The 12,171-nt window shown below is 39.8% G+C and overlaps 1 protein-coding gene across 1 annotated transcript; it reads right to left on the bottom strand.

The window, feature by feature from the left end:
• Window positions 1-275: 275 nt before the first annotated feature.
• On the bottom strand, window positions 276-11,184 carry NDUFAF4 (NADH:ubiquinone oxidoreductase complex assembly factor 4). The gene is made up of 3 exons (XM_003922919.4): window positions 10,947-11,184; window positions 10,010-10,113; window positions 276-3,836 (listed from the first exon to the last, which is right to left on the bottom strand). Exons 1-3 carry the CDS (start codon window positions 11,080-11,082, stop codon window positions 3,549-3,551), a joined length of 528 nt encoding a protein of 175 aa, XP_003922968.1. The 5' UTR covers window positions 11,083-11,184; the 3' UTR covers window positions 276-3,548.
• Window positions 11,185-12,171: the final 987 nt, after the last annotated feature.

Below are 12,171 nucleotides of genomic sequence, written 5' to 3'. Positions count from 1 at the left end.
CTGAACCCAGGAGGCGGAGGTTGCGGTCAGCCGAGATCCCGCCATTGCACTCCAGCCTGGGTAACAAGAGTGAAACTCTGTCTCAAAAAAAAAAAAAAAAAAAAAAAAAAAAAATATATATATATATATATAGAGAGAGAGAGAGAGAGAGAGAGAGAGCGAGCTAATAAGTGCTTCTGATTTTCACCATTTCTCCTATATAAGTAATCCAGTCCTATTACTTCTGAAGCAGAAGAAATGGAGCAGCCAGATTTAAAAAAAAAAAAAAAAAAAAGACATTCCTTCTCTCAGACTGTTTCACAGATTGGTCTTCGTCTTTGTCAGGACAAGATAGTTATCAAGCAATCAGTGATGGCTATTTGAGGTGCATAAAAACATTTTAACTGTTTGTACTTGTTCTTTTCTTGTATATTTTCAACTTGTACCCAACAGGTTATCTTTAAGCACAGCTGGAATTCAGGGTGCTTTCAGCCCTTCAGTTCAATCCCTCCAAGCTGAGGTATTGAAGCCTCCTCAAACTACATGCTCAGGGCCCCACTCTCCTTTTCTTGAGATTATGGGTATTTTGAGGACATTGGGTAAATACAGAAGAGTGGATGTGCATGCACAAGTATTTGGTAACAAAGCAAAGACATCTGGCACAGACAGGAATCATTCCTAAGTAATGATGAGATGCTAAATGTTAACAAGTTGGAGATAAGATGGTTACATCCAGCTTGGAGGTGGCCATTGAGTCTTCCAATAGTGCCTCTTGCAGTTAGGATGATCAAACCTCCTAATTGTCGAGGACATTCCAGTTTATGCCTATTGTCCCTAGTATGGTTTTGAAATTGGTGTCCCTTTTCAAGTGTCTTCGTTTGGGCAAAAAATTATATAGCCACCCTATTTATTGATGGTGGAATTTTCTCAGAGGCACCCACTTTTCTGCAGAAGGTTCTCCCTTCTTGGGAGCTTTTCCTCTATCAGCTCCCTGGATCCTGGGTCTCCTGCCCAGCCTATTAACCTCCTTCCTGCCTCTCGACCTTATCCCCAAATCTTTGAATCTCCTGAAATTATTTCCTTCTCCCTTCCATCACCTGAAAAGCTTCCTTTCTTCAAACTCCTTCAAGATCACTCTTTTGTCTATTCCCTGATCCTTACCTTCTTTCACAAACTTTAGACCAGAGAATGCTATTTCACCTGCACAGGTGATCAACAATTTGGACCATAACGGTGGCACTGGTCTTAAATATTTTTACAACACCCTGATCCAGAATCCATCAAACCAGGAGTCTCCCAGACTTACTACACCAGCCTGTCATAGCAGACATCTGTATTTTTCCCAGAACTCTACAGGTGATTCTCACATACAGTGAACATTGAGTGGTCCTGGCCTCATATGTCCCAGGCACTTTGCATGACATCTCATTAATTCTCATAATCTTACAAAGGCAACATAGTGTTAGCAGTTAGGAGCAAAAGATTCTGAAAATAACCTTACAGGACTAAATCCAAGCTTCTACACTTACTAAGTAACCTTTGAAGTTACTAAAGCTCTCTGTGCTTCTAAAATATATCTAATTACTTATCCTTGTACCTGTGATAAGTATTAAGCAAGTTAATACATGTAAAGCACCTCATCAGTCCCTTCTACAGTAATTACTTTTAAAATGTAATTATGACCTGTTTTACAGTTGAGGACAATTCCAAGATGGCAGGGCTAGTGGTGATCCTGAGCTCTAAACCAATGTTTTCTGAATCTAAATTTTCTGACATCACTGCTACCAAGTGCTCTCCTATACATAATAAAAGGCAGTATAGTAGGCCTGATGAATGGTATGGGAAGAAGTCTTTTATCATGTGACACCACATAACAGCTGCCTTACCACACACTATAGATATGAATAGAGAAGATGGCTCAGAAATAGAGTGTACTAGTATTAGTGACTCAATCTGTGACTATTATAAAAGGAATGAAGTTTTGAGTGATTTACAGTAGTTTTAAAATGTGTTTTATATTGAGTCATTATTTCATGTCTTTATTATTGTATCGAACTAAAAATAAACTAGGTAGTTTGTCCCCGTAACAAATCTACAAAGACATGCTTACAAATTTTTCACTTAGTCCATTTTTCTGTTTTCAGCATTACTACAAACGCCTCATTCCATCATCATGTTGAATTCTTCAGCATATTCTGTATCATTTCCAGGGCATCTCTGGGAATAGATGCCTTTCTTCCCTCAGAAGCACACTGATAACCCCAGTATACCCACAATTCACACCTTTTCTCTTCTGAAGTGTGCTGCTTTTTGGCTCAACAGAAAAAACACACTACTAGAATCCGAAAAACTAAATTCCGGGGCTGGTCAGGTCATAAACTATGGAAACCTTAGGTCATATATTCTCCCCAGGTGCTTGTTTCTCCACGGCAAGAGAATTCTTATTTGTTTGGTCCTTAGTAGTCCTTTACTATTTCATTTATCTTCAGATAACCCTTAAATTTAAGTAAGACAGCATTAGGCTAATTTTATAGAAGAAATTCAATCTGAAAGATGATATAATCTCCCAAAGATCCCACAAGTAGTAATATATTAGGTAGAGCTAAACTCATACACACTCAAGATCCTACGTGCTGTGCTAACAAGTTTGCTAAAATGGATGAAGCAACAATTTCTCAGGTCCCTTCCAATGATCCTGTTCTCTGCTTCTACTTGCTATTTTTTTCTCTCTTCTCTCAGCTAGGGTTGAAACCATACATAATCACCAAGTTTCATTTTCATGGTTTTTAAGTTATTCTTTAAATTTTTCTATTTCCTTGTTAAATCCAGAGAAATTTAAGTTTTTCGAAAGTTTCTACTGCTGTCTGCCTCTCTGAAGGCCATGGGACTTACCTATTTGTCAAAGCAGAAATTCTCAACATTTTGTAAACACCACAAATTACTTTTTATAACTCTAAAGACAATTATTCCATACTTAAAACCAAATCAAAATAAAATAAATCCTCAATACTTCTTACTCCCTGGAGTAGCAATTTTAATTAGATTCTATTGATTTGTTACTTTCTCCTGTGTGCCTTTATTTGGGAAATACTGTTAGTGTAGCTTGCTATCGAGTCTTTCCCTGACAAAAAAAAACTGACAGTTTTAAGAGTCAGGAAAGCTTTTATTTTCACTATCAGATACGAAGAATGAACTAAACACTTAACATGGAAAGTAAAACTTAAATGAGGGATTCAGGACATTTCCCAAGGGATCGTATGACCAATTTAAAAGTTGGCATGATGTGCCTAAAATAACAAATTAATTCTTTTACTTATAATAAAGGTACAGATGTGCTGATAGTCATGCTGACATGTACATATGAAATATGCCTAAACAAAATTAAAAGAAAACAAAATACATGCTATGGGCAATCTTGAAAAGTCAAGGAGCTCAATAAAAATTAAGAGTATGTTCTCACAATAAGAACATTAAACACTTGGTAATTAACATAAGTTAATATACAAAAAATGAGAAAGTATACAGGATGAAAGATGAGGAGTACACATAGGAAATTTTTGTGATTTTCTTCATTTTGGTTCTATCGCTTTCTTGTCTTCAACAGAGAAGTCTTTGACTTCAAAAGTAACAAAATATTTAAGAAGGGAATTAACATCTTTCTGTTCTAAAAGGTACTCTTGTGCTATTTTCTCAGCAGTCCATGTTTCTGGATAAAGTTTATGATTATTGAGAAGTGTCAATGCTTCCACAACAGAAATTTTGCCTTTGGGAACGCGCTTAATATTTATCATATCAAAGTGTTGGCCTTTTGGCAATCTGAATTCCTCTGGCTCCTGATGTGTTTCAGCAGCTTTTACCTAGTATCAAAAAAAAAAAAAAAAAAAAGCATGAGAGAAAAGATTTGACATCTACTTTCACACTTCTCAAATCTACACTACTCCTCTTCAAATAACAGCTGATATGATCTGGATCTGTGTCCTCTCCCAAATTTTATGTCACAGAATTGTAATCCCCAATGTTGATGCAGGGAATGGTGGGAAGTGACTAGATCATGGGAGTGGATTTCCCCATTTGGTGCTGTTCTCATAATAGAGTTCTCACCAGATCTGGTTGTTTAAATATATGTAGCACCTCTCCCACATCCCGTTTTCTTCTTGCTCTGGCCGTATAAGCTGTGCCTGCTTCCCCCTCTGCCATGATTATAAATTACCTGAGGCCTCCCCGGCAGTAGAAGCCATTATCCTTCCTGTATAGCTGGCAGAATTGTGAGCCAATTAAACCTCTTTTCTTTATAAACTGCCCAGTGTCAGGTGTTTCTTTATAGCAGTGCAAGAATGAACTAACAGAAAAATTATACGTGATTTCCCAAACTTCATTTTCTTAAAATGAGCCACAGTTTAATGGTACTTTTGCCACAGTGCCTTCTCATAACTACAGCTCTATCATTACTAAGAAATGTAGGTAGCTCTAGAAAATAATAATCAAATTTATACTATCCACTCACATTATTTCATGTGTTTAAAAGCACAATGAAAATGATTAAAAACTGCACCTGTTTTAAAAGGGCAGGATTCTGATGCCACCCTAACAGCTGGCTTGATAACATCTATTCATTTCCCAGCTTTGTATTTCATACTCAGTGCTCCCAAACACCTTTAGTGATCTTGTCTCCTCTAAGAAAATAAACTAAGGCCTCCAATACACTCCAGTATAAATAAAACAACCTATGCACACCCATCCTTCCATCTATCTGTCCCATCCCAGCTTAACCACCACACATGTGCTCTGCATTCCAATCCTATTTCCTGGCCATACCTATCATTATTTTTTTTTTCCGCCTTTCTTTTGTTTTACTGCACTGTGCCTACTGCTGCTTTTTGGTCAAACAAATGCTATAGCCAGTACCATTTTTAACATACCGACCAAACCCAAAACCAACACCTCTTTTATTACCAGTTTATTTCTCTTTGGTTAATGTTTAAAAGAAATAATGCTTGTGATCTCTAATAACTGCCTAGTTGCTTAATTCAGAGAACATTTTTTGGATCTTATTTGAACTCACTACAGCATCTCACTACATCTAACACTGCTGACCACACCAATGTACCTATAACTATCATCTCCCTTGGTTTCCATGCCACCCCTCTCAGAGTTTTCCATCTGTTCTTTCAGTGGGTCCGTTGGGGGTTATTTCATGGACACTTTTGCTTACCCTTAAATGTCAGTGTGTGACATTTAAGAGTGCCCAGGCCTTCCTCTCACTGTTCACATTTTTCCAAAGTAATCCCACACACTCCCCTAACTTCCATTACTGCCTACATGTTAATTACTTCCAAAGCTGTGATCATAAACCTAGACCTTTTCTTGATTTCCTAACCCAAATGCTAAACAGGTATCTCCACTCAAATGACCTACATGCTCCTCAAATATCTGAAACTGAACCTATTACCAGTTTTACTTCCACATCCTCAATCTCAATGACCAATACCACCCACCTCCCATGCCAAAAATGAGATCATACCTGCACCTCCCTCTCCCTCACTCATTACATCCAATCAGTGACCAAATCCTGCTGATACTGCATCATGTCTCTCTCAAACGCATTCACTTCTGCCTGTATTGGTAAATCACCCTAGTCCAAGCCAATGTCTCTTAGAGAAATGACTGCAAATACCTCCTATCTGATCTGATCTGTTTCTCCATCCCAACTCACTTCTCCCAAATTCACGCCTCATATTTTCCTACAACTGCACTGAACTCTAACCATTCTTCAAAGGCATCACACACTCTTATATCTTTACATTGCAAACTAGGCCTGAAACACTCTTCTCAATTTCTTCACTTTTCAAATCTCAAAGCTTCTCTCATTTTCCTATTCCCAGGTAAGGTAGATCTTCCATCCACTCCAAACACATCTGTATTCAGATTTCCTTTCTAATTAATAGTAAATATTAAAATTAATAATAATAATTTGGCCAGGCGCGGTGGCTCAAGCCTGTAATCCCAGCACTTTGGGAGGCCGAGGCGGATGGATCACAAGGTCAAGAGATCGAGACCATCCTGGTCAACATGGTGAAACTCTGTCTCTACTAAAAATACAAAAAATTAGCTGGGCATGGTGGTGCATGCCTGTAATCCCAGCTACTCAGGAGGCTGAGGCAGGAGAATTGCCTGAACCCAGGAGGCGGAGGTTGCGGTGAGCCGAGATCGCGCCATTGCACTCCAGCCTCGGCAACAAGAGTGAAACTCCGTCTCAAAAAAAAAAAAAATAATAATAATAATAATAATAATAATAATAATTTGACACAAAAAATATCTAAGAATATTCAAATCCTCTCTTTACCGGAAAAAAAAAACCCTTAGGAAATTAAAAATGGAAGAAAATATCCCAAGTGTGATATAATTTTTTTTAACTGAAAACAAGTATCATTTTATTATATCATGCTGAAACATTTGAGACATCCTATGGAAGGAACAGGTGAAAATGCCTACTCTCACTGGCATGTTAATGTTATATACAACACAACAAAAGAATTAAGTATATTAAGCCGGGCACGGTGGCTCAAGCCTGTAATCCCAGCACTTTGGGAGGCCGAGGCGGGTGGATCACGAGGTCGAGAGATCGAGACCATCCTGGTCAACATGGTGAAACCCCATCTCTACTAACAATACAAAAAATTAGCTGGGCATGGTGGCGCGTGCCTGTAATCCCAGCTACTCAGGAGGCTGAGGCAGGAGAATTGCCTGAACCCAGGAGGCGGAGGTTGCGGTGAGCCGAGATCGCACCATTGCACTCCAGCCTGGGTAACAAGAGCGAAACTCCATCTCAAAAAAAAAAAATGAATTAAGTATATTAGAAAGAGAAATTTATAATTCTATATAGATATAAGAATATCTTTAGAAAACAGAATTAACTGAAAACCTAACAGAATAACCTAGCAATGTGGGTAGCTACACTATAAAAAACACTCACTTTCTGATATACAGTAGTCTCTGGCTTTATCTACAGTTACAGTTACCTGAAGTTAACCACAGACCAAAAATATTAAATGAAAAACTCCAGTAGTAAACGATGCAAACCATTCAGAGCAGCATAATGAATTCTTATGCTATCCATTCCATCTTGTCTAGGATGAGAATCCTCCCTCTGTCCAGTGTATCCTCGGTATACAGGCTACCTGCCTGTTAGTCACTTAGTAGCCATTCTGGTTATCAGACTATGTGACATGACTGTGCTTGTGTTCAAGTAACCTTTATTTTACCAAGAATGGCCCCACAAGAGCAGTGATACTGGCAACTCAGTTATGCCAAAGAGAAGCCATAAAGTGCTTCCTTTAAGTGAAAAGGTGAAAGTTATTACATGAAAAGGGAAAAAAAATTATATGCTGAAAGTGCTAACGTGGATAATAAGAATGAATCCTCTAACCCTGAAATTGTTATAACTGCTCGATTTTATTATTAGCTGTTAATATCTTACTGTGCCTAATTTATAAATTAAACTTTATCATAGTATATATTTATAGGAAAAAGCAATGTATATTGGGTTCAGTGCTACCCTCGGTTTCAGGCATCTACTGGGGTCCTTGGAACCTATCCCTGATAAGACTACTGTATTAGCAATAAACAGTTTAAAAAACTGAAAGTGGAAAAACATCCCATCACAGGGCCAGGCGCGGTGGCTCAAGCCTGTAATCCCAGCACTTTGGGAGGCCGAGGCGGGTGGATCACGACGTCAAGAGATCGAGACCATCCTGGTCAACATGGTGAAACCCCGTCTCTACTAAAAATACTAAAAATTAGCTGGGCGTGGTGGCGCGTGCCTGTAATCCCAGCTACTCAGGAGGCTGAGGCAGGAGAATTGCCTGAACCCAGGAGGCGGAGGTTGCGGTGAGCCGAGATCGCGCCATTGCACTCCAGCCTGGGTAACAAGAGCGAAACTCCGTCTCAAAAAAATAAATAAATAAATAAAAAGATCCCATCACAGTAGCAACATTCACTTTTACCCTTCAAGGACTTAATAATTAAAATGTTAATTCTCCTCAAATTAATCCATAAATTCTCATTCAATTATTCTAAAAATCCAAACAGGACTTACTAAATAACCTGACAATTTCTTTCTCAAATTCATCTGGAAAAATATCAATGTGTGAACAGAGATAAGAAACTTTTTAAAAGAATGAGAGAAGGCTATAAGAGATACCAACACACATTATAAAACTTTTTAATTAAAACTATGGTTCTAGTGCAAAAATAGAAAAATAAGTAAAACTGATGAGTCCATAAATAGTAGACACATGTATCTGGAGATGCATTTTAAGTAAGTGGAGAAAGGTCTGGACTATTCAACAAATTATATTTAGATAACTAGCCATCTATTTGAAAAGAGATTCAACTGATCTCTTCCACACATCAAAAACCACATTTAATGCCAGATAAAGATTTTAATATAAAATGTAGTTATAAAACTACTAGAAGAAAACACAGAAGAGTTTATATGATGGTAGAGTGAGCCCAGTATTCCTTTACCATGAAAAACAAAAAGACTGAAATATTTGACAGAATTTTGAATATGCTAAAAAGTCAGACAACAAATCAATTATTGCCATATGAAAGGCAAGTATAACTGATGTCCTGAGGTATCACAAATCATTAAGAACACTATGAAATGCCTGAAGGAAAGAAAGGGACAAAGAACATAAATATCAGGCAATTCCAGTTTTCATTATCACTTTCCCTAAGGAATCTCTTCAGACTTTTCCTAATGCCCCCATGAAATTTTAGTATCACCATATACATACCTCTTTATGTATTATAGGTATAACTGAATCTTATAAATAAAAAGTATTAATTTTTTTTTTTTTGCTTCCAAGAGTGAATTTTCAGATGCATAATTAAGTAACATAAGAGAAAGAATACTTGGGAAGTATTACTTAACACCTACTTAAAATAACATAAAGAACACAGACATTAACTCTATGCCTTTTTAATGTGAGCATTTAGTGATAACTGAACCCTACAATTACTACTATGTCTAACAATTTACAAATCTTGTTTTATTTTTTCTGTGTAGAGAAAATTATTTTAATAATTCTATCTGTGCAAATATCCGGAGACAGAAAGACAGTACCAAAATATTTATAATGAAAAAAAAAATCTGGAAGTAGTTGGCATTTCCTTGTCCGTTAATCAAACTTTTACCCCTAACTAGAATCTTCCTGCCCCCACAAACTCATCTGGTTAACTCCAACTGATCCCTCAGGCCTGAACGTTAACTATTACTCAGAAACCATCCCTGATCTTTAATTTCAAAGGGGTCCCTCCAATATACTCTAACAGTGCCCATATTTTTCCCATAATTATGTATTTATGGTCACATCGTAGCTCATGTGCTTAATGTCTGTGTCCTTCACAACATCATAAGCCCTGTGAGAGCAAAGACTAGTTTTGTTCATCACTATACACAAAGCGCTTGTGCCCAGGACTTAATAATACAGTATATAGATTTACACATAGGTTCCCATTCTCAATGTATTCTTTGATCCTTCTCCTAATTTTAAATATCCTATCTGAATACATCCTTTAAAAAAAAAACAAAAACAAAACAGAACCCTACAAAACCCAGCAACACTACTAAAGGAGTATCTGAGATTAGAACATACCTCAATCCAGAGAAGAACAAGGAAAGATTAAAGCTCTGCTTTTGTCACTCAAAAAACAACCACTGGAAGTTAACAACTTACCAAATCCTACAAATTCTGAACTACTATAAAATAATTCACACAGTTGCTCTGCATCAATACTTCCACAAGTTATCTTAGAATTCTCGTAAACATCCAATGAAGCAAGGCCTAAGTGTCTTGCTGTCTTAGACCACTGTGCTTAAACTTTGCCAAGGCACGATAGACTGGTCACAACCCTAACACTTGCAGAGTACTGTTTTTACAACTTGCCACACTTAATCATTTTCCTGGAGCCCCAAAATAAGTAAATTGTATATTTTGTGTATTCACTTAATTAAACACACATTTACCTGCATGGAAGACACAGGATCTTTGGAATCAACATACACATCTTTTAGAAACGACAGTAGTTTGTCATCTTTACGAGCAATCGCTCCCTTAATTTCTGGATTGACTAAGAAAAGGAAAAAAGTCACAATATTAAAATCAAGGAAAATTTCCTGTAACATCCTAAATGCACAGACACGCACCTTCTTTTCTTTTCTTTCTTTGAGACGGATTCTTGCTCTGTCTATCAGGCTGTAGCGCAGAGGCGCGACCTCGACTGCCTACAACCTCCGCTTCCTGAGTTCAAGAGACTCTTCCACCTTCTCGGTCTCCTGACTAGCTGGGATTACAGGCGCACGCCACCACGTCCGACTAATTTTTGTATTTTTTTTGTAGAGATGGGGTTTTCACCATGTTGGCCAGGCTGGTCTCGAACTCCTGACTTCAGGTGATCTGCCCGCCTTGGCCTCCCAAAGTGCTGGGATTACAGGCGTGAACCACCGCGCCTGCCCGAACCACTTTAATTTTTTTTTAAAAAATAAACATAATCATTTCGACTGTTAGGAAAATAATTTAAATGGAAATCAAAATTCCAGGTCAGGCTCGGCGTCCATCGTCCAGTGAAGAACCCTAGAGAAACCTCTGTGACCCTCTCGGATTTTAATTCCCTGTATCAAGTCTGTGACAAGAGCCGGCAAGGGCAGCGTTGGCGGGGCCACAGGCCGCCGCCTCCGGGACTCGGAAGCAGGTGGCACGGCCCACCCCACTGCGGGCGCGCAGGGCAGTCTCAAAGTCAACGTCCTGGCGGCTCCCCTCCCTGCGCTCCGCGGACCGGGCCGCGGCCCAGCAAGCTGAACCCCGGCCCCCCGACCTCCAGACACACGCAGTCCCCGCGCGGCACAGCCGAGCAACACAGGGAGTCCGCGCCCCCCCGCCCCGAAACACCCTCGCACCACTCACCACCCATCTGCGTTTGCAGGAGGCTGTTGGTAGAGGGGTGCCTGGGAGCGGGAGAGGGCTTCATCTTGCTGATCTCCCGTTCCGCTCGGTTTTCTACGTTGAAATTCCTGATCCCGCGAATCACCAAACCCCCCATTTCTTCATAACGTGATGCCCTCAGGCTCACGCCGCACGAGGGAACACCGGCGCAAAGGGGAAAAAAAAAACACACTTCCTGCGCTCCTGGAGCATGCGCACAGGTGCCAGGTCGAGAGAGCGTAAATGCGTGTCCTTCGCCCCCTAGCGGGCGGGAGGCCACGCACCGCTTCTCCGCCAAGGGTATTTGAAAGGGCGCCCCTCCCTTCGGGGCGGGTGGCGGCGCCCACCTGGGCCGCTTCCGGCGGGAGGGACGCTGCTCCAGTCCTCCGACCCACGGTTGCTCTCGGCCCTGGAACCCCGAGGGAGTCCCCCGGCAGGCTCTGAGAAGTTCCGTGCCGGGCGCTGCCCCAGACTTTCTGATTTAATTCTTGCGGAGTGAGGCCCACCGTGGGATGAGACTTCCCACGTGATTCCACAGTTACCGTGAAGAGTTGAAAATCACCGTCGTAAGGAAATTGACCTTCAAGTTGTTTCACGGGGCGATGGCCGATAAAAATGGAGCTTATTACACTGGGCTCTCGAGTTGCCCTTTCCCGCTTTTGTGAAAGGAAAATAAGGAAAGGAAGTTCATTGTCGGCGAATATTTGTTCTAGGCACTCTCATTTAAATGCCTATTATTCTCCCCCCGCCCCCCGCCTGATGCACTTTTCAAGCCACTGCATTCTCTTTTTCCATTATTTTTTACATCCCGTTCTCATTTGACCTCCTGGTATCGATTTTAGTTATGCTGTCCCTTCTCTTATTTTTGCTCCTAATTTATTTATCCGTACTACTAAATGCTGAGTCATTCCCTCTCCTATTTCTCTTGTGTCTTGCCTTCCTCATTCTTTTTTAAGCCTCTGTAATTTAATGAAAGGAACAGCCAATAAGACATCAGGAAAAAAAAAAAAAAACCCACCAAAAAAACGAGTGTTAAATTCACCTTTCTCTCTCTCTCTTCTTTTCCTGAATGGGTTACTGTACTGCTGCTTTTAAGACTCTTTAGGGAAATATTGCTATTAATGTACAGTAAAACCCACCAGGAAGGAAGTAGCGGGATTTCCGAAGTTACAATATTTCTCTCACTGTGGCTGCAAAATCTGTTTTT

This window comes from Saimiri boliviensis, chromosome 4 (genome assembly GCF_048565385.1).
Source record: "Saimiri boliviensis isolate mSaiBol1 chromosome 4, mSaiBol1.pri, whole genome shotgun sequence".
NCBI lineage: Eukaryota > Metazoa > Chordata > Mammalia > Primates > Cebidae > Saimiri > Saimiri boliviensis.
This window is presented reverse-complemented; position numbering and strand designations above follow the sequence as displayed.